The sequence below is a fragment of the Salvia hispanica genome, chromosome 5 (genome assembly GCF_029641045.1).
Source record: "Salvia hispanica isolate PSC_SH4W2 chromosome 5, Shi_PSC_v1, whole genome shotgun sequence".
Classification (NCBI taxonomy): Eukaryota; Viridiplantae; Streptophyta; class Magnoliopsida; order Lamiales; family Lamiaceae; genus Salvia; species Salvia hispanica.
The window spans coordinates 23,571,557-23,593,686 of NC_142696.1; the positions used below are offsets into that span (position 1 = coordinate 23,571,557).

At 37.7% G+C, this 22,130-nt stretch overlaps 2 protein-coding genes across 4 annotated transcripts; both read right to left on the reverse strand.

The window, feature by feature from the left end:
• Window positions 1-1,297: 1,297 nt before the first annotated feature.
• LOC125189114 (nodulin homeobox) lies at window positions 1,298-9,929 on the reverse strand. 2 transcript variants are annotated; one of them, XM_048086328.2, is made up of 18 exons: window positions 9,765-9,928; window positions 9,440-9,521; window positions 8,817-8,942; window positions 8,574-8,732; window positions 7,747-7,830; window positions 7,539-7,670; window positions 7,176-7,394; window positions 6,177-6,305; window positions 5,921-6,016; window positions 5,317-5,478; window positions 4,371-4,471; window positions 4,162-4,253; window positions 3,957-4,079; window positions 3,810-3,879; window positions 3,495-3,558; window positions 2,610-3,128; window positions 2,459-2,493; window positions 1,298-2,301 (listed from the first exon to the last, which is right to left on the reverse strand). In XM_048086328.2, exons 2-18 carry the CDS (start codon window positions 9,509-9,511, stop codon window positions 1,506-1,508), a joined length of 2,979 nt encoding a protein of 992 aa, XP_047942285.1. In that variant the 5' UTR covers window positions 9,512-9,521; window positions 9,765-9,928; the 3' UTR covers window positions 1,298-1,505. The 2 variants fall into 2 exon arrangements, with proteins under 2 accessions (XP_047942285.1, XP_088915102.1); XM_089058976.1 differs by lacking the exon at window positions 7,747-7,830 and having other exon boundaries at window positions 9,765-9,929.
• Window positions 9,930-12,377: 2,448 nt separating this feature from the next.
• On the reverse strand, window positions 12,378-20,452 carry SCC3 (sister-chromatid cohesion protein 3). 2 transcript variants are annotated; one of them, XM_048085315.2, is made up of 22 exons: window positions 20,168-20,452; window positions 19,861-20,053; window positions 19,207-19,319; window positions 19,020-19,112; window positions 18,644-18,804; window positions 18,328-18,564; window positions 18,054-18,198; window positions 17,782-17,960; window positions 17,476-17,621; window positions 17,279-17,406; window positions 16,505-16,678; window positions 16,154-16,315; window positions 15,841-16,041; window positions 15,629-15,766; window positions 15,349-15,552; window positions 15,081-15,225; window positions 14,569-14,681; window positions 14,095-14,229; window positions 13,721-13,983; window positions 13,327-13,451; window positions 12,752-13,036; window positions 12,378-12,652 (listed from the first exon to the last, which is right to left on the reverse strand). In XM_048085315.2, exons 1-22 carry the CDS (start codon window positions 20,210-20,212, stop codon window positions 12,639-12,641), a joined length of 3,399 nt encoding a protein of 1,132 aa, XP_047941272.1. In that variant the 5' UTR covers window positions 20,213-20,452; the 3' UTR covers window positions 12,378-12,638. The 2 variants fall into 2 exon arrangements, with proteins under 2 accessions (XP_047941272.1, XP_047941271.1); XM_048085314.2 differs by having other exon boundaries at window positions 12,752-13,042; window positions 20,168-20,451.
• Between the last annotated feature and the right edge of the window lie 1,678 nt (window positions 20,453-22,130).

The window sequence follows — 22,130 nt, forward strand, 5'->3', positions numbered from 1 at the left end:
CGGCCCAATGGAAAGTAATTCATAATTTGTTTTAATTTCTGTGATTGGTAGCTAACAATTAATAACGTACTATTTCATAAAGAAGTTAAAATAGTAGGTGTCTAAACTAAAAAAACTACTAATAAGTTCTACAAGGTGTATAGTATTTGGAGAAAATATGATCCAGTTTAGATTAAACACACAACAATTTTATTGCAAGCAAAAGGAGAAGAGTCCTAAACATGCTTATTAATGGGATTAAGGGGTTATACCAATTGAAGACTCAACGATGGCTCGCACCTTCGTTTCCACAACTTCTATCATATTCCAAACTCAACACTCGAAGATTGTGCATTTATGTGGATAATATTGTTATCTAGTGTTGCTAAACAAGAAAAGAGAGAGAAAGAAAAAATGTAGAAAAATGCTGATTTTTTCACAAGATTCAAAGCAATTTTTCAAGTGAAAAACAATTTTCCTCTCTACATGCATTTGCATTCATCAAGCTATCATTTCAAATGCAATATTATATCTCGATAACTTTTTAATGTGTCTGATCCCACTTGGAGATGTTGATTTGAAGCTTGTAGAAATCTAACCAATGTTGAAGATAGCCCGAAAATAGTAAACCCAAATCTATTTGTTAGCTTGTCCTTCGGCTTTTCAAATCCATTGTTTTATGGTTGAATTATAGTCAAGTTCTTACATTCCTTCCCTTGGAGTAGGACACAATTATATAGCAGTTTCTCTTAAACTCTTTAGTGTCATTGTGCATATAGTTTTTGTATTTATATAAATTTGTTTTGCTCGAATCTCGGAAATCCATCAAATTCACTGATATCAAGTAAGTTTAAGGTGCTTCTACGCGCTAGAAGAAAATAGTTTTATTCCATTTTTTTTGTTCTTTTACTTTTATTGTAAGAGTTAAAAGTACTACCTACAACCTACATGTACGCAGCTTGGGTATCATCCCATACTTCCATTTTATGTACTACGAAATAAATATTCTTTGTTATCATCTTCAATTTTTTATACTGATTTTTTTCATTAGCCAAACCACATGTTTCTTGGGGGGGGGGGAAAGAAAGAAAATATGAAAAGGAAAAAGAAAAGAGAAAAAAACAAGATAAGATCTAGAGTGTAGGAGAAATCTGATAGATTGAGTGGAAATCTTGCAAGTTATCAATTATCAAACTCAAACAGTTTTCTAGCTTTTGTAATTAACTGAATTAAAATGTCGTTTAAATATTAAATTGTGGACTAGTGTTGAAACTAATAATGATTGCTAAACATTATTTGATGAGCATATGCCGACAACTTTAGAAACCAAAATTGACTTTTTACTACGAGCAAGTCAACAGCAGTTGGAGAAAAATCATAGCAGAATTTACTTGTAAATTACAACAGCAAAAATATTCTCCATGCTAACCATCAAGCAATAGATACGGATTCTACATTTGCTTGCCTGCAAATTCTGAACTTGACGAGCAAAGTGAACCTTAACATCGAGCCCGAGCCTGTGTGAATCACCGAGCTGGCAACCGCAAGAGTTTGTCTGAATCCCACAGAACTCTCATCACACCAAGCCTTTCCCCAGCCTGATAAAACTTGTTACCCGTGGCTTCCACTGGATGCGGAAGGTCAGCAAATGCCTCAATTGATAGTTCCGTGATGTCAACTACGCACATACCAGATTGCTCCAAATCCTCCCCGCACCATTTCCCACGTACTTGAAAAACCTTGCCCTTCCCAATCTCCTCTGCTTTGTCGCCTACAAGCATCACGTGTTCCCCGGACTCAAAGTAGAGAAAGAGTTTGTTTATATCCCACAAGACTCGCATCAAACCAAATCTTTTCTCAGCCTGACAAAATCTGCGTGTGCCCTCCACCGGGTGTAGAACATTGGAAAATATATCGACTGAGAGGTTCTTGATGTCCACAACACACGTGCCAGATTGGTCCAAGTCATTCCCACACCAAAGTCCACCAACTTGAAACACTGCACCCTTCCCAATCTCCTCCCTTCTCTCGTCCACAAGCATTACATATTGCCCCGGTTCAAAGGACGGGCTTGGCGTTGCAATATCCCTAGGTGCAGCATGTGATGTCCCCACGTCTTCATCAGCATTAGCTGACACTGCAACATCTGTAACCTCATCACCATTGCTCCCTCTTGCAGAAAGTGAGACACGGGCATCATCCATAGAGCTCCGCGGTGAGTCAAGATGCCCAGAGCCTCCTAGTCTGTCAGCAGTGTCTCCATCATATGATACACGGATATCTTTGGCTGCACGTGCCAGCTTAGCTTTCCGGTTATTAAGCCTGAAGATTTAACACACAGTATAAAATTATAATCGTAATGTATAGCATCCAATTATTCAATGAAAACATGTAAACCCAATTTATGGCAAGAATGACAAACATTTAACCAAAATTATATTAATAAAACATGAAAAACTCACAGAGTATGAGCCCCTACCAATTTTTTAGTCTTGAAGTAGTAACCTCAGCGCCCTGAGAAAGATATATTAATAATGAACTTAATAGAGAATAAAACCCATAGATTCATGACAAATATTAGACAAATAAATATGATGAGTATATCACAATATAAAATACTATTCACTCACATGAATACTCAATTTATCAGCCCACAACCGTAGAGCGGTTGCATTGCGGTGCATATCAGGTTCATCTATAAGTGCAGATTCAATAAGAGCTATCTGTTTATCATTCATTATAGTTCTCTTGCGTTTCCGTTGCTGCTTCTCTTCAGAATGTATAGGATCAGTCTTTTCTTCTTCAGCAGTTTCATCAAAGCTACTTCCCTTGATATGATCAACATCCATGCGATCAATGGGGGTCTTTCCTCGAGTAGGACTGGAATCCGACCCACTACTATAAAAAGCTCGACCATCTTTCTCATTTTCTCGCGAATTTATAGAAGGCCCATTGGATTTTTCCTGCTCCATCATCCCAGAGTTCTTCCTATCAAAAAATTGCTCCCCTCTCCTGTTGGCATCAAACTGAACCACTTCTTGGAAACCAAGATCCAGTGTACCCTCTCCCATGTTGACAACATTATTGCCATGACCAGAACTCATTTCTCGGTGTAAGGGTGAAGAATGCACAACTGCATTTTTCTCATCCTAAACCAAATACGAAAATAAAAAAAATTCAGAAAGAAGTTAAAAAAGTTGCAAGAGAACTAGAAATCCTGATCTAGCTGGACCATGTGTTAGACATTATGTAAATGTTAAAAAAGGAGGTATATGATCATTTTGTACCAACATCCCTCAGTATTCAGCTTTAGGTAAACTATTGCAGGAAACAACTAGTTTACAAGTGAAATAAAAAACCAAATGACCAAAATGATACAAAGAATGGTTAGTGATAAATATATATAGTATGTGCTAAGGTAAAGATCATTTCTATTAAGACCCCAAAAACAGATGCACTTAACATTTTATGGAAAAGATGAATGACATCCATGGGTTAAGCCAGAGAGGTTTTACATGGATTAAATGATCTTCAGATGCAGCACGAACGATCCGGGACTCAAACTGACTTATAAATAACCTACAAAGAAGATTGTCAATCTTAGATAGCCTTAAAAATATTAAGTACAGAATGCACTCATGCGCATAATGAATAAATGTGGTGAGTGAAGCAGGTTTATTAAATAAATAAAAAGTGCAACTATAAGAAGCAGCAAAGTGACCATCTGCCAGAATGTTTCATTATCTAAATTGCAAACTAAGAAAGATAGGACATGAACAAATAATTAATGCCCAATTTCAGCATGGAAGGAAAGCATATATTTAAATTACCTCAGCAGTTGTACATCATCTTCATTCAAAAATCCTGGAACCAAAGACTCTGCATGACTTAACAGTGAACCTACATGCAATAGAGTATTAGAGAATATAGGCATGGAGTACTTGATTAACAAAGGGAAGAGTTAGAAGAAGGCATACATAAGTTCTTGCTAACTGTGGACACTTTGTCAGCTTCTGAAGTAGAGAAGAATCCATCTGACAGTTTCTGATAGTCCTTCTGTATGAACCGAATGAACTTGTTTAGAAATAGATCCTTCTCATCTGGGGTTGAAACAAATGTTATTAGTTAAATAATATCAAGCAGCATACCCTGATTGAAACCAGAAATTACTAAATCATTTACCCTGGCATACATCAGGAACAAAGCAATGAAGGTTTGCAATCACTTTAATCAACAAAGACGTTCTCTGATGAGCATAAGATGACCGAGGTATACTGCAAGAGGTAAAATCAAATTTAATGTGTCGATACATTGTTGTTTCAGACCATGCAATAGTTGTAACACTAATTTGGTGAAATAAGACTTATCAAGGTGATGTAGATAATACATACTCTAATGGTGCATCCTCTTCACAAACTAGCAGGTCAGACGAGCACCAGCCAGATACAAATTCTCCATGAGGGAGTAGAAAGATTGCTGCTAAAGCTTCCCTCTAAAGGAACACATTTGTAGGGTCAGGAAAAAAATATGCACAATTTCATTGAGAAAAAATTATAACGATTGATAAATTAAAAGAATTGCTGTGTATGGTATGGCATACCAATTTCCATTTACTCTTGAGAGATGAAATGTCAAACAAAATAAATAACTAACCATCATTCATTGACAAACAGCTGAAACTCTTCTTACTAATCATTTGTATCTCTTTGCAATGACAAAAACCAAATGAGGAAATGATGTCACTTGATCAGTTCGTCGTAGTTTTTCAATTAGATGATTAAAATGACAAAAAAGTTAATGCTGGTAAACTTACAAACTCATTGTGTGTGCTAAGTGACTTGTGAACATAGCAACTACAGTTTGGGAAGCCCTCTTTATTCCATTTCCCAAGATACCAGCATATATTAAAAATTAGTTGGTTAGGTTTGAGTTCAGAAATTTGCCACTAGATCCACAGGCACACACTATACTTGCAAATAACATGCAAAATACAAATGAAAGATTGTCCTCAGAATATATAGTACTACCATTAAGATAAGATAAGCACGGAGGTGATCATCAAGTCTAAGTTATAGCAGGTGCTCAAACTCTCACCTTTTCATTTGAAAGTTACTTTCATAAAATTAACATCCATTTGTTAAAACCAGCAATTTGATCTCAAAATCTCTTCAAGCACATCATTAGTGTGTTCAAATAGGCAAAGACATTTTCTAAGAAACTTAGATGTCATGCTTCGAGTCTTTTCGACCTTCAATCATGAAAAGCAAAGAAACCATACAGTGGAAACAATAGCACTCTATAAGATTTTAAAATTAGTTGTACTGATGGAAAGCTTACAAAGTTTATCATGATGAATGACCGAAAATTTGAATCATCTGAGAAGACATCTGCCAAGCGCATTGCATTAAGTTCCAGTTGCCCCTTCTGGTAGCTTGCCTCAGAGGGAGCATTTAACTGTCTTGAATCTATACCAAACATTTTTTTCAGCAACGCAAGAACCTATACAAAACAAATGCCCGTGATACCACCATGTAAGGCAAAATGACAAATTGACAACTGCATATGTATAGAAGGAAAAATCTTCTCAAAGTTCAGATATTGCAATGCTTATTTTACAGTAAATACTATAAACTTTGTTATAGACCCAATTTCGACTGGGAAATGCTACAAACTAGGATTACAATAGGCAGTTAAAAATCATAAGAAAAAGTTTGAAATATGTCGTATTTGGGTTTTCTCGATGTGCAAAATTTCTGCAGCGCATTTAAGATTATTTCAGTTTCATTTTCAGAGTACAAAACTTGCTGGTTTTTCAATGTAAATGTAGCAATAGATCTAAAGGGTCTGGGAAATCTTTTTCTATTATGAATGCAATGAAACAAGTATCTCTCTGAGAGTTATGACAGAAACTGCATGATGCTTTGATTCTAGAAGCCAATACCTCGAGTCCAACAGACTTTGCCATATCCTGAGTTGCTGTGTTGCTGGCCACCTCATCCAGGTAGGATACACTTTCAGCTTCACAAAGGTGCAAAAGCTGCAGCGGAAAAATCACATTTACTTAAAGAAATAAGGGCATGTTCACACAACCAAACCAAGCACAAGCACATAAAAATTTTAAGGTGTGCCAACTTTACCATCAGTTGTAATATTCAAAGACATATTATCCACTTATCTTAATGGGAAAGTGCACTCACAATAGATAAAGCTTTAGATTTTAAGCGTGAGATAGCAGCCATGTATGAGGAAATATTGTCCGAGCCCGATAACTTTAAGTTCATGACGGCCTGAACCAGAATAAGAACGCCACCATTGCCACACAACTCCTGAATTAATAAACATGTCACAGGGAAGAAAACAAATACTACTAATAAAGAAACAAAAGGGGAAAACGAAAAGGAGAAAATAATTAAAAATGAAGAAAGAATTCAGAAGTGTGAGATTTTAGTTAACGAGTGAGATAAAGTTATAAGTGCTATTAATAGAACTTGTAAATACTAATACACAGTACTAATCTAACATTCTAGCTAAGTTAACAAAAAATAATTTGACTTCCCAACATTGTAAAATCATTTGGTTCCACTGATACTAGTAACAATTACTCCATCCGTCCCCCAATAGTATAGCACAATTACTATGTTTGGCGTTCGCCAAAAGTTAGCGCTTTCCATTTTGGTCCATGACCCACACTCTAGTTTATATTTCAACCTTCCAAAGACACATTTATCAAAACACCACGTATTTTTTCTACTTAGTGGGACCCTCGGTAATGCCCTTTATCCACTCAAACCACATCGACCAACCATTTTCTTAAAATCCAATAATCCATGCAAGCCAAATGTGCTATACTATTGGGAGACAAGGGAGTACATTCCTTCGTAGCTAACAGCAACTTTTTCACCCAAGCTCAAATGTAACAAACAAATCCTAGGACGTATAGGACACCAACATTCATCAGATAAAGCCGCAGCCAGATAAGCATATTAAGCTGATTATGGAATCTCTTACTATATCACTTGGAAAGAAATAAATGAAGTCCTAGGTGAGTGAATTGATATGTATAAAAAACAGAAATTCCAGCTCAAGTTTCCTGGAGCAGCAAACATGTATTCACCACATTTGATGTTATAAAGAAATGCCAATGCTTTCAGGCAGTGAAAACTCTAATCAGATGATAGGATAAAATCAAGAAAAACCTTGTTCTTAACAACGCATTCCCGGAACAACTTTTGCTGACACAGGGACTGTAGAAATTGAAGAGAAGAATCACACTGCTGGCAGAGGTGATTCAAGGTCTCTTCAGCAGTAGGGGAAGCACTTCCAGATGAATCATCCTGTTGAGCACACAGTTTGATCTGCAGAAACTTGACATCCACACAAACAGCAGCAAATGCTGCCTCTATGAATATGTCCACCTGCCACCAACTCCACTTACTCAGCCACAACATAATTTGATAACACTTTGAAATAACAACAATCAATAAGATGGAGTAGGAAGATTAATAGCATTAAACAAGTAATTTAATGTTCTCAGTTTTCATTGAATCCTGGATTGCTACCTTGTAATATGCAGTCAATGCTTGAGCAACCTCTTGGTACTGTGGAGAAACAATGACTGTCAACAATTTTAGACTGCAAGCTACCAGAGCCGAATGAAGAAGAACCATGTCACTGGGAATGGTGTGAGATTCCTGGATACGAAGTAGTAAGTACATATCTACAAACAACAAAGGAAAGACCTAAATTTTCAAGGAAATGAATATTGACCTGTCTGTATGAACCAAGTAGAACTAGCAGATAAAATACCAGGTCAATCAGTTGTTCTGATATCTTCACATCATCAAGCAATATCTGAAGATAACATATGATGATATATGATTTAAGGGACATACAGAGGATGTATACACATATAACCACATCATAACACACGTAACAAGTACATTGCCAGAAGCTGAGAATGACAATGATTTCCAAGTGCAAAAAAAACAGGGAAGAAAAATTAAGAAAGAGCTAGGATCAATGTGAAGATAAGGTGCTGTGAATCATAGTTATTGAAGGTTAAAGACCAAAAGGGCACTGGAGAGGTGGAACTAAAATACCTATAAAGCATTAAGTAGCCCATATCATAGAAATGATTGATGAGTTTATGAGCTTAGGAAGTTGTGGTTTATGCAAAAACATCAGCAACTGCAATGAACTAAAACTAGAGGAAATTAAGCAGAAAGGTTGTCAGGAAAACTAGAAAAAAAACTTGTTAAAATACTTTTAAACCTCTATCTATTACAATAGTTTCCTGAATGCAAATCTCATAATATTGAGAGTTAAAAATGAGAAGCAACCTAAAGCAAAAGAGAGGAAAGCCAAAACAAACAGACTGTTGCATGATGCTGTGGAAAAAACCACTCCAAGAGAATACAAGTCACTAGTAAAGCAACCAAGTCCCAATAAAGATTTTCTTTCCATCCATTTATGTTTGTCATCTTGCATCAATCAGCACACAAATCGAATTATTGAGTGTAATATAGGGCTTTTGAAAATTAACAAAAAGTTAGACCAGTGTCATCTGCTTGACATGATGATAGATAAATAATAACCTGTTCAATTTTGGGCACCCGAGAGGCAAGATCACACATGGAATGCAAGAGAAGAATTCCATACAGCAAATATTTTAATGTGGCTTTGTCCCTTTCCCAAGCCATAATCACTGCAATAAGGTGAAGAGGAAGATTCCTTGCCAATTTTTCCAAGTCAACCTGCAATATTCATATGATTCTAACATGTGCATTCCAAAGTTTAAATAGTAATAACAATATAGCTATTTATTTCTTCCTAATAACCTGTATGCACGATCCATCTTCGACAATGTGCCTAACCACATTGTTCCCAGAATCTCTGATTAGTTTGCCAAGCTGTTGAGGACTAAGCTCATGCAGTCCCTTGACCGCAGCAATTAAATCAAGTGCCTTTATTAAAAACAGAACAAAGTCATTAAGGAACCTTATGGTTTCCAAATGTATAGTCTAACTAATTCAATGGCCTAAAAGGTTGACTGAAGGAAGTTTTTGGTTGGTTATAAAATGTAGTGATTGGTTATATACTTTCCACACAATTACTAAGTCCAGATAATATTTTGGTCCAAATCCAATCTTTTTTTTTGCAATACATACTGCACCACATTAAATGATCCACACCGCCACTTTATTATGAAGATAGTGTGTGTAAAATCACCCCCGAGGAATCCAAACATAATACCTCAAAAAGAATCCCCGTTAAAGTATGAACAAAGTTACAAAATAGTTATTCAACATTCCAATATGTATTCAAAGTAAGTAAGAGGAGTTGAATTACCTCTCTAGTGCTCATGCATAGGGTCTAATTTCTTAATTAATCATTGGGTTTCATTTAATAACTATTGCAAAAATGCTAACGGATCGAACTAAGTCTCTTTTACTCAACTTACCACCTCAGGCCGGCCTCGAAATAAAGTGCTCGCCAGCTCAGTGCTGGTAGACGCTTCGTTTGATGCCCTCATCCTTCAGAATCTATAAAATTAATTTAGGGGAAAGAAGACAATTAACAACTCCTTCAAAATAAAACACATTTGAAGAATGTATATTTCCACTTCAAGGACAACTATGCATGACTGCTCTATGCAAAACAAGCGCGACTGCAAGCAAGTTCATTGGCTTTGCTCGTTATGTACGAAGCGAAACCGGCAGAATTGACATAGGGATTTTCTGAAAAAGAAGAGACAAAATTTAAACCCTAAATATACTACAACATACCTCAAAACTTGAAAGGGATGGCAGGCGAAGTTACTATTTGGAGTAACGAACTGCAGAGAGCGGAAAAATGGAGGTAATTTAAGTAAGATAAATAGCGTTGGTGCGAAAACCTTATTCAATTTTGTTTTTTCATGAAAATTGATGGTTTAGGGAGTGTGCAGTGCACCACGATGCTACTGTGCACCGTTGTGGCGTAGGTTAATATGCGTTGTTTTAAGGGAGGCACCTATTGCGGTGGAGCCCACAAGGACGAGCGCGCGTCAGACACACGCCTCCATTCTGGCGCGTACGATAGTGGATAGTGGAAACATTACTCCCTCCGTCGGGAATCGGGATAATTACAATCTACATGCAAAATATTTCAATTGAGTATAAAATATTTTAAGTTAACAAATATCATACAAAAAGTTTGATTAGTGTTACGAATTAGTACATTCCGTCTAAAAATAACTATCACTATTACTATTTCTTATTTTTCTCCAAAATATTGCCCTAAAAAAACGTGATATTATTTCTCTAAATAATACCTTATGCATTGTCATATGGACATTTTATTAAACAATGAATTCACATTTAACTTTCGGCTAATATTTGTAGCTAATTTTAGAGTCCAAATGACGAAAAATAAGAAAAAGTAACGATGTTAGTGATTTTTAGACGGAATGTACTAATTTGCAACACTAATCAAACTTTTTGTATGATATTTGTTAACTTAAAATATTTTGTATACAATTGAAACATTGGTGAAACATTTCGTAGGTAAGGTGTAATTACCCCCCTCCGTCCAACTTATTCGTTACTTTTCAAGTGGGCATGAGTTTTAAGAAATGTAAAGAAAAGTTGATTGTAAAAGTTAATGGAATTTGAGACCTATTTATTTATATTGGTTTTATAATAAAATGTATGTGAAGTGAGATAGTATAATGTGGGACCTACTTACCATTTATGGTAAAAATGAAGTGTGACAATTAATTTGGGACGGACGAAATGGAAAAGAGTGACAATTAAGTTGGGACGGAAGGAGTATTATTCAGTGTTTATTGAATTGTAATGGTGGTATAAGTTGTAAATAAATAAATACGTATGTGGTTAATGAGTTAGGAACAACTTTTTATAAATGGAAATGCTCATATTTTTATAGGACGGACAAAAATAGAAAATGCATATATTTTTATGAGATGAATGGAGTTTATATTCCTCTGTCCATAAAAAAAATTGATTTGTGAACAGCACGAGTTTTAATTTTAAAATAAGTAAGGTAAAAGAGAGAACAAGAAAAAGTTAATAAAGTAAAAAAGTGAACGAAAAAATGGATAAATTATTAAAAAAAATAAGTAAAATTGAGATTATCTTTTAAGGACATCTCAAAGTAGAAAAATGAGATTATTTTCGTGAAGGGGAGGTGCACCTATTTCGGTGTTGCTGTTCCGATTGTTGTTTTTCTTACGTTTACTAACAATTGTCATCGTTTCTGACTGCTTGTTTCATCATTCATCTACTTTCAAAATTTTTCTTTATCATTTCAAATTCACACATCTTTCTTCATTTCATCGCCTTAAAAAAAATATTTTTCGATAACTTTAAAATTAATTTGATCCATGAAGATCAAATTTGGATTCGGGTTAAGAATATAAATCTATATGCCGAGTCAATATTGGACAACGAAAATCCATTCAATTTTTTTTTTAAAAGAGTATATTTCGATAATGATGAAGCAGAAGAATTTATCTGTATAAGACTATAAACATATGTTGAAAAAAAGCATCTATAAAGACTATAAACATATGTTGAAAAAAAGCATCTATAAAACCAGTATGTCGGGAAAAGAACGAATACTAAATAAAAATATTTGTCAAAAAAAAATTCACAAGTAATATGTATTCTTTCCTTTTTTGTCAATTATACAAAAACATGCCTTTTCTAATTTTTTAATCTTGTTTCTTTTTAATAAGATGAAACTCATTATTTACTAACAATATTTTATTTATATTTTCTTTATATTTTACTCTTATTTTACCTATTGTGCATTATAACTCGTGGCCAACTAAATATGCGTACTCTTGTGAGACGAAGAGAACAATGTTTTTAGAACACTGTACCCATAATGTTACTTCAGTTTTTGTTATACTTTATTAGTGCCAAAACAAGAATTTAATTTGTGTTGAATATGTATTTAACAACAAACAAAAAAAGTGTGCACGCAAATAGTCCAACACAAAACAAGAAAGTAATTGCAATTGACCAAAATGAAAACGAGAAGACAGGTAAACAAATAGGATTTCAATGGGCAATGGCCAACGAGTAAGATGCTATATGGAGTACTAGTTTCAGTTTCCTAATTTTATTCAGGCTAGATCTCAGAAAACAGAATAGGAAAAAATAAATAAAACCCTTCTTAAAATGATGGAATGTGATTCCTACTTCCATTCAATTCATTTGCATGGTACAATAAAATAAACGAGAGAACGAAATGAAAATGCAAAGGAAATGCAAATAAATTGTCATATCATTCCTACCTTCATTTCATTCCATCCTCGTCCCATTTCATCATACCAAGAAAAGCATAAAAGAATGATCAACTATAGTAAGAGTAAACTTGTAAATACGAGGTAGTGAAAAAGATCAACCAGCAGCAAAGTTTCCTAACAGTATCATAGGACGAAAATAGAACATGAATTTCCTGTAGCAAATTTGTACACCTGCGGAATCATCTTTTGGAATCTATGAGCAAAAGTGGGACCAACAAAAATACACATAAAAACAGTAGCTTCATTAACTTAACATGGCACGAGCTGAGGCCTGTACCAAGTATCATATGAGAGAGGTACCCACTCTTAGTATCCAGAAATTGCTTAAATTCAGTGCGATGTTTTTCTAACTGGATGCCCCTACATCAAGAAAATGTAATTTTATATCAGTGAAATGAAACATAAAAGGCCTTATTCTAGTCCTCAAGCGGCAGAGGCAAGAAACAAAGCCATATGTACCTGAAGTCTTTGGGGTTGCCAAGTCCTCTGCTGCAAGGCTACTGTCTACTGTTCTTGTCTGGCTCTTAGAAACCCTTAATGATCTTAGCTTGGATGATGCTCTAAGTGAATGTATCAGTAGTTCATCCTCTTCTTCCTTGTCTTCAGCATCTACATCCTGATCAGACCCACTAATCGGATCTTCATCTTCACTTGAACTTTGATCATCAAAAAGTCTCTTTCCTTGTAGGGTCTGCTGCTTGCGTGGACGACCACGTCGTCTCACAGTTGTGCCTTCTTTACCATCTGCAACTTTATTCACATCAGGTTTTGGTAATTAGTGAAGTATTACCCCAAGGTTAAATACCACAAAATTCTGATGCCGTTAAATTAGTAGTTAGTTAAACTAAAGGTTATCAATAGATGGATTTACATAACTAGAGAGCAAGAAGTTGTATCAGACGTTATGCTTTTAAGCCAAAAGAAGCTGTGACTTGACTTGCAATTCCACAGAGACCACAACCCCCCCCCCCCCCCCCCCCCCCAAAAAAAAGGGAATGGGAATGTTAATGACAGACCAAAATCTAAAGCAGTACCTTTGGCCGCTTCATTTTTCAGATATTTCTCCCGAAGGGTGTCTAGAAATGTGTAATAAGCACGCCAACCACTTGGATCTTCATCTGTCTTCACATTTTCAGTTCTTCTCTCAACTCCTTTCATACTAGTCAGACAACATGTAAATGTGTAAATTTATTTGTCGAGCAATAGAAACATGCTATCAGAAAGGAATCAGACCATTCGACCCAGAGGTAAAACAGAGATTCTAACGTATATAAATGAATTAAATAATCAATCAACAACATATTAATCCATTTATAAACTGATACTTTCAACCAAAAGAAAAACATAATTAATTAATAAGTGCTCTTATGTGATTAGTCTCTTTTGTGCCTTTTTAATGCCAGTAAAATTGGAAGTACATGCTCTTACATGTCAAGTATGTCAGACGGAGGAAGTTTGGATACAAAAGGCAGCATTGCACCATCAAGAAATGACAGCTGCTTTGGTGCTTCTGAAAATGCAAAACTGATTCCTTCTCTGACTATATTCAAAATTTCAGCTTTATACTTGTTTCGAGCAGCACCAACATACGGCCCAGACAGCCGAGCGGCAAGACTTTTACACTCCTGGAATTGCTTGCTTGATGTTTCATCATCACCAGAGGAAATCGCTGCCAGATACCTTTGGTATGCCTAGTCAAACCATAAAAAATATTGTAAAGGAAATAGAAAAAATGAAGACATTGAAGCTTTGGAAAAAATAAAGACCATAAATAGTACTAAGTGGGTAATTTACAGCCTTACCCTTTTTAAGGCTTCCAGAAGAATATTTGAGATGTCGCCCTTTTTCTTTAAGAGAGTAATTAGATGCTTAACTATCTCAGTGACACTAGCACCATACTTCCCCAGATGAGAGATGACCTCTGGGGCAAGATGTTCCTGCATTCAGAACACAATAAATACATCATCTATGCACATACAAATCGTGACACTTTTATACTTAGCTTTATCTTTCCTCCATCCACGAAGAATGGTCTCATGATTTTAATGTGCAATTGGTAAAGTAGGAGAGAAGAAAAAAAGTGGTGAGAAAGTTTCCATAAATAGATATTGGACTTATTTTGGTGGATGGACCGAATGGGTGAATGAGAATATTTTCCATGGACGGGGGAGTATAAGCAAAAAATATAGCCAGTGCCCAGTACATAAGAACCAGCATATGGATTGACATAAAGAAATTATATCAATATCTAGAAAGAAAACAAAAGGTTGAGATACCTTAGCAACTGTATCAGTAGCCACTAATTTGGCCAGAGCAAACATAACTGTGTCTGCATTAGTCTCCTCAGTATATTCTCTGTTTTCTTCATCTTCTTCATCTTCTGCATCATCTGCAGTGAAACATAGATTAAAATAAAAAAAAGAAAAAAAAAAGAATACATTACATCACATATTATATTATAAGAGAAAACAAACATGCTCCCGTCAAACTGTTTGACAAGTACTTTAGGGATGAATTCATTAGTCAAAGTACATCAAAGCAAGCAGGAAGATAGGACCAGCTATCTATATGATTTTCCGAAACCAAAAGAAATACAAAAATCTAATAAGGGACAGATTCAGAATGGTGGGACTTCACCACAGCCATCAGGGTAAACCAAATCACTTAGTAGTTGGAATGCTATGAAACTTATGACCACATGCATAAATATTCACACAGCTGCAAAACAAGTTACTGAATAAAAACATCTATGAAACTGTACCAGTTAGAAGAGATACAAGGTGACTACCTGAAACATCAAGCAGTTGCTCGCACATCCTCCAATACTTTTCAATAACTGTTACATCTGGACTGTACCCTAATATTTCCAGCTTTGTCATAGAAAATTTAGCCCTTTTAAACAAACACCAGGTATCTGCCAGAATACCACAGACCTACAAAAAGTATATGGCAGTGTCAAACAAAATAATTCTAAAATTCTTTAAAACACCATAAAAAAAGTAAAGGGCAAAGAAGGCAGGGAAAATATGTTTAGAAATCATAGGATGAGTACTGACCCAATATGCCAGCTGAGTTTTGGACCTACTTTCACTATGAAGTTGAAAAGAGTTACGTAAAAAGTAATCAAGTTCCTCCAACAAGGCATCACGCTTCCCTAATAGAGAAGATAAAGATGCCTCTGAAACTGTTTCACTTGATAGAATGGAGTGCAGGCACCAAGAGATATGAACGAACATATTCAGAAACAAGAAAGAAACAACCTGTATAATAAAACCCGATGTCAAGAAGCATGATAGAAGAAAATAATCATTCAATGAAGACATTTAATTTGCAGACCTCGTCATCTATGTTCCTGAAACTCTTAAGAATATGCACAAGGTCTTGATACAAGCTGTCTAGAGGAACTTTGTGCAACAACTGGAGTTCATGCAACCTTTTCAGATTTACAAGCAAGGAGTATTCATCCCCACCATTCTGCACATAAGAAGCAAGTCAATCCCCAGATCAACATCCAAATACAGAAAATATTAGCTTTGTTAGATTTCCACCATAACATCTTTCATAGCCGATTTTAGTTTGGCAACCAAATCATCTTCAAGATCCTTGATCTGATTTTGGGCAAAGTCTTGCAATTCCCCTTGACTCTCAGAGGAACAGAACTTAATTGCTTTCACACATGCTCTCAAATTATCTTTCTCCCCGTGCTTGAAAAAGGCCTCTCTTATAAGTTTAAGAACAGCCCTGAAGTTCTGCAAAAGACAGAACATGACATATATCGCATCTCTGTTGTGTTAAGAGAGTAGCATGCCTTGTAACACTACACAGATGAAACCGAGTAGTAAAGCAATTTAAGATATTCACCTGTTCCTGTCTCTTAAGAGAATAAAGCTCAAGATTCATGTGGGGAATAATTCCTACTAAAGGAGCTACTTTGTCCTTGTCAGGCATAAATTTGCGCAAGAGCTGGGGATAGGTCTTCATCATGGCAACTGTTATGTCGCGCTTACTGTTTTCAAACATTTCCTGGTAATCGTAAAGCAAAAACAGGCAATTGGTTATTGTAGAATTTAGTGATAATACATTGTCCAGGATAATATGTTGATAACTGTGATTGAGGAAAACCAATAAACCGCTGCAGTATATTAAGAAAAAATAGAATTGGAACTCTAATAGAATATTTGACAGAATATGAGAAAACTGTTATTGTATAACCTTCTGAGCTTTGGTATGATGTGGGTTTCTATTGTCAGTAGCAGGAACAATCCTCTCTCCAACAGCTTTCCTAACTGATGAGAAGAAGAGCCGAATCAAATTTGTAGCATCTACATCATCAAGCTCGGCCGATGGATTATCTGCCAGAAGCATACGAATGATGCACTTCCAATCCTGCAGGGATGTTCACTCCTTCATGAGGTAGCCAATTTATCAACACATACCAGTATGAACGCAAATACATCTGATTCCATTGAACTTATTTAAACAACTTTATTCCAGCCACAGAATTTGGAACAGCCAGAAGATGATTCGGATAAGGGCCATAAGGCAATACTAGATCAAGCATACTTCCAGGAACGAAAGAACGTGAAAAGAAAAAAGAACAACAAGCCAAAAGAGGTAATGCAAGAAGTGAGGACATCAACAGTGAGAGAGTACAAAATATACTATCACTACCTTCAGAACCTAGAAAGAATCACTAAACTCACTTTATTTTGATGATTCACGAATCTGTTGTGCTTCTAAACCCTAGGTGAATTAATAATGTAGTTGACATTAGACGGGGCCTCGTTCTTTTGATTCCTTATTTCTTTGTCAGCAAAGTAACAGAATGAGGAAGGGGAGAGAAATATACAGTCCAGCACGCCAAAGTAACATCATAGAAACCATAATATATACTACTATCATTTTTATGTTTCCAACTACTGCTCTCTTAATGTTTTAATTGAATTTATAACACACACACACATGCTATCATTAGCAGTGACGTACTTTCATGGCCCCCATGTAATCCCAGATATCATCAATGACATATGAACTCAGAATGGGATCAGCCGAGAATTCTTTGAGTATCTTCAGCATTCTATTAATGTGGACCTCTGGAGAATCACTGTCACTGCCTGAAAGAAACAAAATAGGTAATCAGGCAAATCAAAGAATTAAAACATATATGCATCTGGAAATGGTACCTGTTGAGTGAGATTGTGAATTGTTAAATTTCTGAGCAATCAAATGATCATGTACTAGTGCTCCAATGGCGCGTCGGACTTCAGGTGGGTCATCAATTAATAAGTCGTAGAAAGAGCCTAGTTCTTCATCAGGCACAAGTTCGTGTCTGCAATATACCCAAAACCCCTAATCAGGAAAAGTGTTATGTATGATCGCCATGCATTATGTCTACTTACTCGGGAAGCTCCCCCTGCTCAACCATCCCCCCCCCCCAAAAAAAAGGGAAATAAACACACACATACACATATAATCGCAAATTGCTGTACCTTAACAACTGTTTTACGAGGCCTATTGCACATACTGAAACAGAAATGTCAATATCATCAGCCAGCTCAAGCATCCTTCTGTAGAATCTCTGAGTGAAAAGATTCAGAGATGGCACATTGGCATCCACCTCATAAAGATTTTGCAATGCCAGGACAGAAATCTTTCTAACAGCAGAACTCTTCAAACCAGATGGAAGATAAGAAAATGTTCAGCATTTGGAAGAAAATAAAGCCTCGGACACTGAACAATAATTTAACAAAATGTAACTTACTTTGTCATTCAATGTCCATCCAAGATACTTTAAATATAAATCCTGCAAGAAAAGTGAGGGATATGACAGTACCCACACGCCAAGTGACTCGATGCACGACATTCGAATATCTGGATCAATGTCTCGGTAACGATGCACGAATAGCCTTTACAAAAAAATATTCAAGATGAACTTACAGCATTGAAAGGATATAAGTCCCTTAGAGGGTGTGAAAACTAAGTAACAAAATCTCATCACAGTTAATGAACAAAACTTCAGCAAATAGATAACATACCCAGTAAAGATTTTCCTCATCATCTCTTCCAACGTAGTTATCTTCTCATGTGTCATTGATAACCTTTTAGTGAGCGACTCCACTCGAGGTCCTTCAATATTCTTCTTCTTTTCAGCATCTAACTGTCTCTGAGTGGTTTCCCTCTGCGGACCAAGGATTTTAGCTACATTGACAAAGGATGTGACAAGTTGAAGTCCCATCAAAGATGCAATCTGACGATAACTTCTAGGAGGAGTACTGTCAAAGAAAACCACAAGCTTAATAAAGCTACTTCGTTCTATTTAATATTCATGGTAACTTGATTTTATGTACTTACCATGACAACGCAATGATGTAGTCCAAACATCTATCAAATAGTGACTGATCAAACAGTGGTCCATTCTGACATTCGCTGACCAAATTGTCCCAGAAATATACAAGATTTTCTTTGAAATTCTTGAAGCCCCTTTTGGAACTCTGATAATCCTCAACTTCCCCCTAAGTCATAATTGTCAAGAAATTTTTTTGAGTTTCAATCATTTTTATTGATAGTATTGTCCACAGAACGCTCGTCTGTTGTGACCAAAAAATATCCTCATGCTAAAAAACTAAATATTCTAAAACATGTATAAACACTTTTAAGAACCAAAGAAATGTGTTACATTAACACGACACATATATAATTCATCTGATTCGGTATAAGCAAAAGATACCCTTTTAGCCATGTTTACAAGAGCAACAACCACATCGTCAACATCAGTCTCTTCAATATTCTCTTCTAGGATACTATATTTTGCTCCACAAGCCTGCATGAGACAGTGCATTTAAGTAGTAGAGCAAACTGATAAAATATGAAATCTGATAATAGAAAGAGTGATAGGGGCACAGCATATAATAAACCTCAAATAGCATAGTTAAGAGTTCAGCCATTGCGGACTTTTGGTTCCTCTCATAATGTTCAACCCATCTTTTGACTACCTCTGGAATCTCCTTCCCATCACCTTTGATAACATCTGAAGACAAGAAAGCTGCATTTGTCATACACATAATATAATAAATGCAACAAGATAAAAAAGTAGAAAACAGCTCAGTCCCTTCCTCTGCAGACTGTATATACTAGATGGTAAGTGAACTAAAGTCTGCAAAATTAGCCTGAAACATACAGCACACGTAATTTCATCTTGAGGCAACCCAACACAGCCAATGCCAGTTAACCCCAAGCGGGAAAAACGGAGCATAAGACAATAAAAAAACGATTAGCTGAGCATACAATAAAGTAAACTCGGTCTAAAAATATCAAATCTTGATATTATCTCAGCCACAACTTATACTGGAGCTGCAATAGGAGAAAAAAGTGACATATTCGCTTGCAATTAATATACGAAGTCCTATAATTAAATTTTTTATGCACAAGATCAAAGGCTCGAACCCCTTGGAAGAGGTCCTACAATTTAGTTCAGTGGTTAGAATTTTGAATAGATATATACATAAACCAATCCCAAACACATTAGTGGTATAAATATCTCTAACTGACTACGAGGAAAGAGGCGGTACCGATCAAGCTGAGGTCGGCTTTACGACTGGCTGCAGCCGAAGTTGAAGCACCTTCATTAAGTCTATTTCTCTTAGCTTTCGGGCGAGGTTGTTGAAATTCATCAGAAGATTCTTCCCTCTCATCCTCCAATTCGTCTTCAATTCTGTCAGTGCGAGTGAAATCGGCTTGCCTGACCTCAGCCCTAGTCCTTTTCTACTCGAACACAAACATCAGCAATTACGCATAAGTCAAGATCAAGTCAAAATTAGGGTTCAGAACGACATCAAGGAACCATCAAATCTGCGAATTATAGTTTAATCAACTAACCGAACGACGAGTAGCCGTATCCGGCGCAACTGGCTCCTCTTCCATGAACAACTGTAAATCTGGAGAGCTAATTCACTGATAATCAAATGTCACGGATTAGGGTGTGCCAGAGTAGCGAGAGAGCGGGCGAAAGAGAGAGAGAGAGAGAGAGAGAGAGAGAGAGAGAGGGGTAGAAGGAGAAAGAGAGATGCGCTTCGATTAGCCAACGAAATCTTCCCGCCAGTTGAAAATAGTGCCGGAACTTGGAAGTGAAGACAAGTGGAGCGGGAAACCAGAGTTATTTACTCCACACTGAAACTTTTACTTATATATTTATCGATTATCGACTAATTCTATTTATCTGAGAAAATGATTATGAGCATCCGCAATGGTGCTTAGGTCAGCCATTCTCTTCCCTACCACGTCAGCAACACTAAAAAAACCACCTGTCACGTCAGATTAGATTTAGGTCAACCATAGGCCAGCCGCAATAAAAACAATTCAAAATATACTACATTTACCGAATTAAAATTGCGATATACGGAATTAAATTTACGACACATACACGGGAAAAATAATCCATTCCATTAAAAAAAAATACAAAGATTTTAAAAAAAAGTACATGATTTTTTTTTAAAAAAAAGGGCTTCAACACACGAGCCCCGCCACTCTCTACTCCTCATCGCCGTCGCCGTCGTCGCCGCCGCCACCGCCGCCACCCGTGGTATCTGAGCCCACGTCGGAACCCCCAGCCGTGACCTCGCGATCTCTAAATCAGCACGCATGCTCTCGAGCATCTCGTAAAGAAACCTCTTCTCCGTGGGGTCAGTGGCGTTCTTCCACTCTCGGAAGACCTGTAACATTTGAGCCCGCGTTTGGTTACGCGAATGGAGAGTGTACTCGAGTGGGGCGGCTGGGAGGGCGGAGGACTGGACCTCGCGGGGCGATAGGGGGGATCCGCCCCTCGCAGCCCGCTGCGCCCGCTTCTGTCCAACCGGGCGGGGGCGACCAGTAAATGAAGGAGGGGATGGAAACTCCTCAGCATCCGGGGGGAGGTCGTGGGATCCGCCGCTGCTGCCGCTGTAGTCGCCGCTATAGTTAAGTCGCTGCTTCTTCGACCACCCAGCGTCGCACCTCGCCCGAAACTTCTCGGAGTCCTTCAACAACAAGAAGCACTCCCAGAAGGTGAACTCCTTATACTTCCCCTCCAAGGGGAACTGACTCGCGGCTATCCTCCAGGCGTCGTCCTCAGTCTGCCCACTTCTGAGCTGACGGAGGGCGTTGGCGTACAAATTCGCAAAACGGCCCACCGCGGCCCTGGTGCGCTCCCACCCCTTCCGGACCTCCTCGTTGCTGAAGTCCTTCCCGTGCGGGCAGTGGCTCTTATAGGCAGCTCTGATCTTCGCCCACATGTTGATGACCCGCTGGTTGTTCGCAACCAATGGATCGTCGCACACCTCCAACCACCCCTTGGCCACCGCGGCGTACTCATCCTCCGTCCACTTCCTCCGGCCAGTGGCAGCGGGCTGCGATGACTCGCCGACCGCCTTGCCCTTCCCCTTCCCCCTCGTCTTCTTCTTCGGCGCGGCCGGCGTCGCTGGAACGGGAGTATCATCGTCCCCAAGATCGATCCCCATATCATGCAATGACAGAAGGTCATCGCCAGAGAACTGCGTCTCCACCGGGGTCGACGTGTGAGACGAAGCCGTCAAAAAATCAAGCGAGGGCCGATATACCGCGTCCCCTCCCGGTGACCCCTGCACCCCCCGGCATCCCCCCCTGCCACATCATCCCCATCATCTGCTGCAGCATCATCTGCTGCTGCATCTGGGGCATACCCCCCCACCCGGGCGCTGACTGCCCGCCGCTCCCCTGCCCGCCGCCCGGCATCCCCCACGGCATACCCCCCGGCATACCCCCCTGGTTCCCCCCCATCGCCCCCCCCCCCTCCCCCGGCGCACCAGCCATCATCCCCATCATCTGA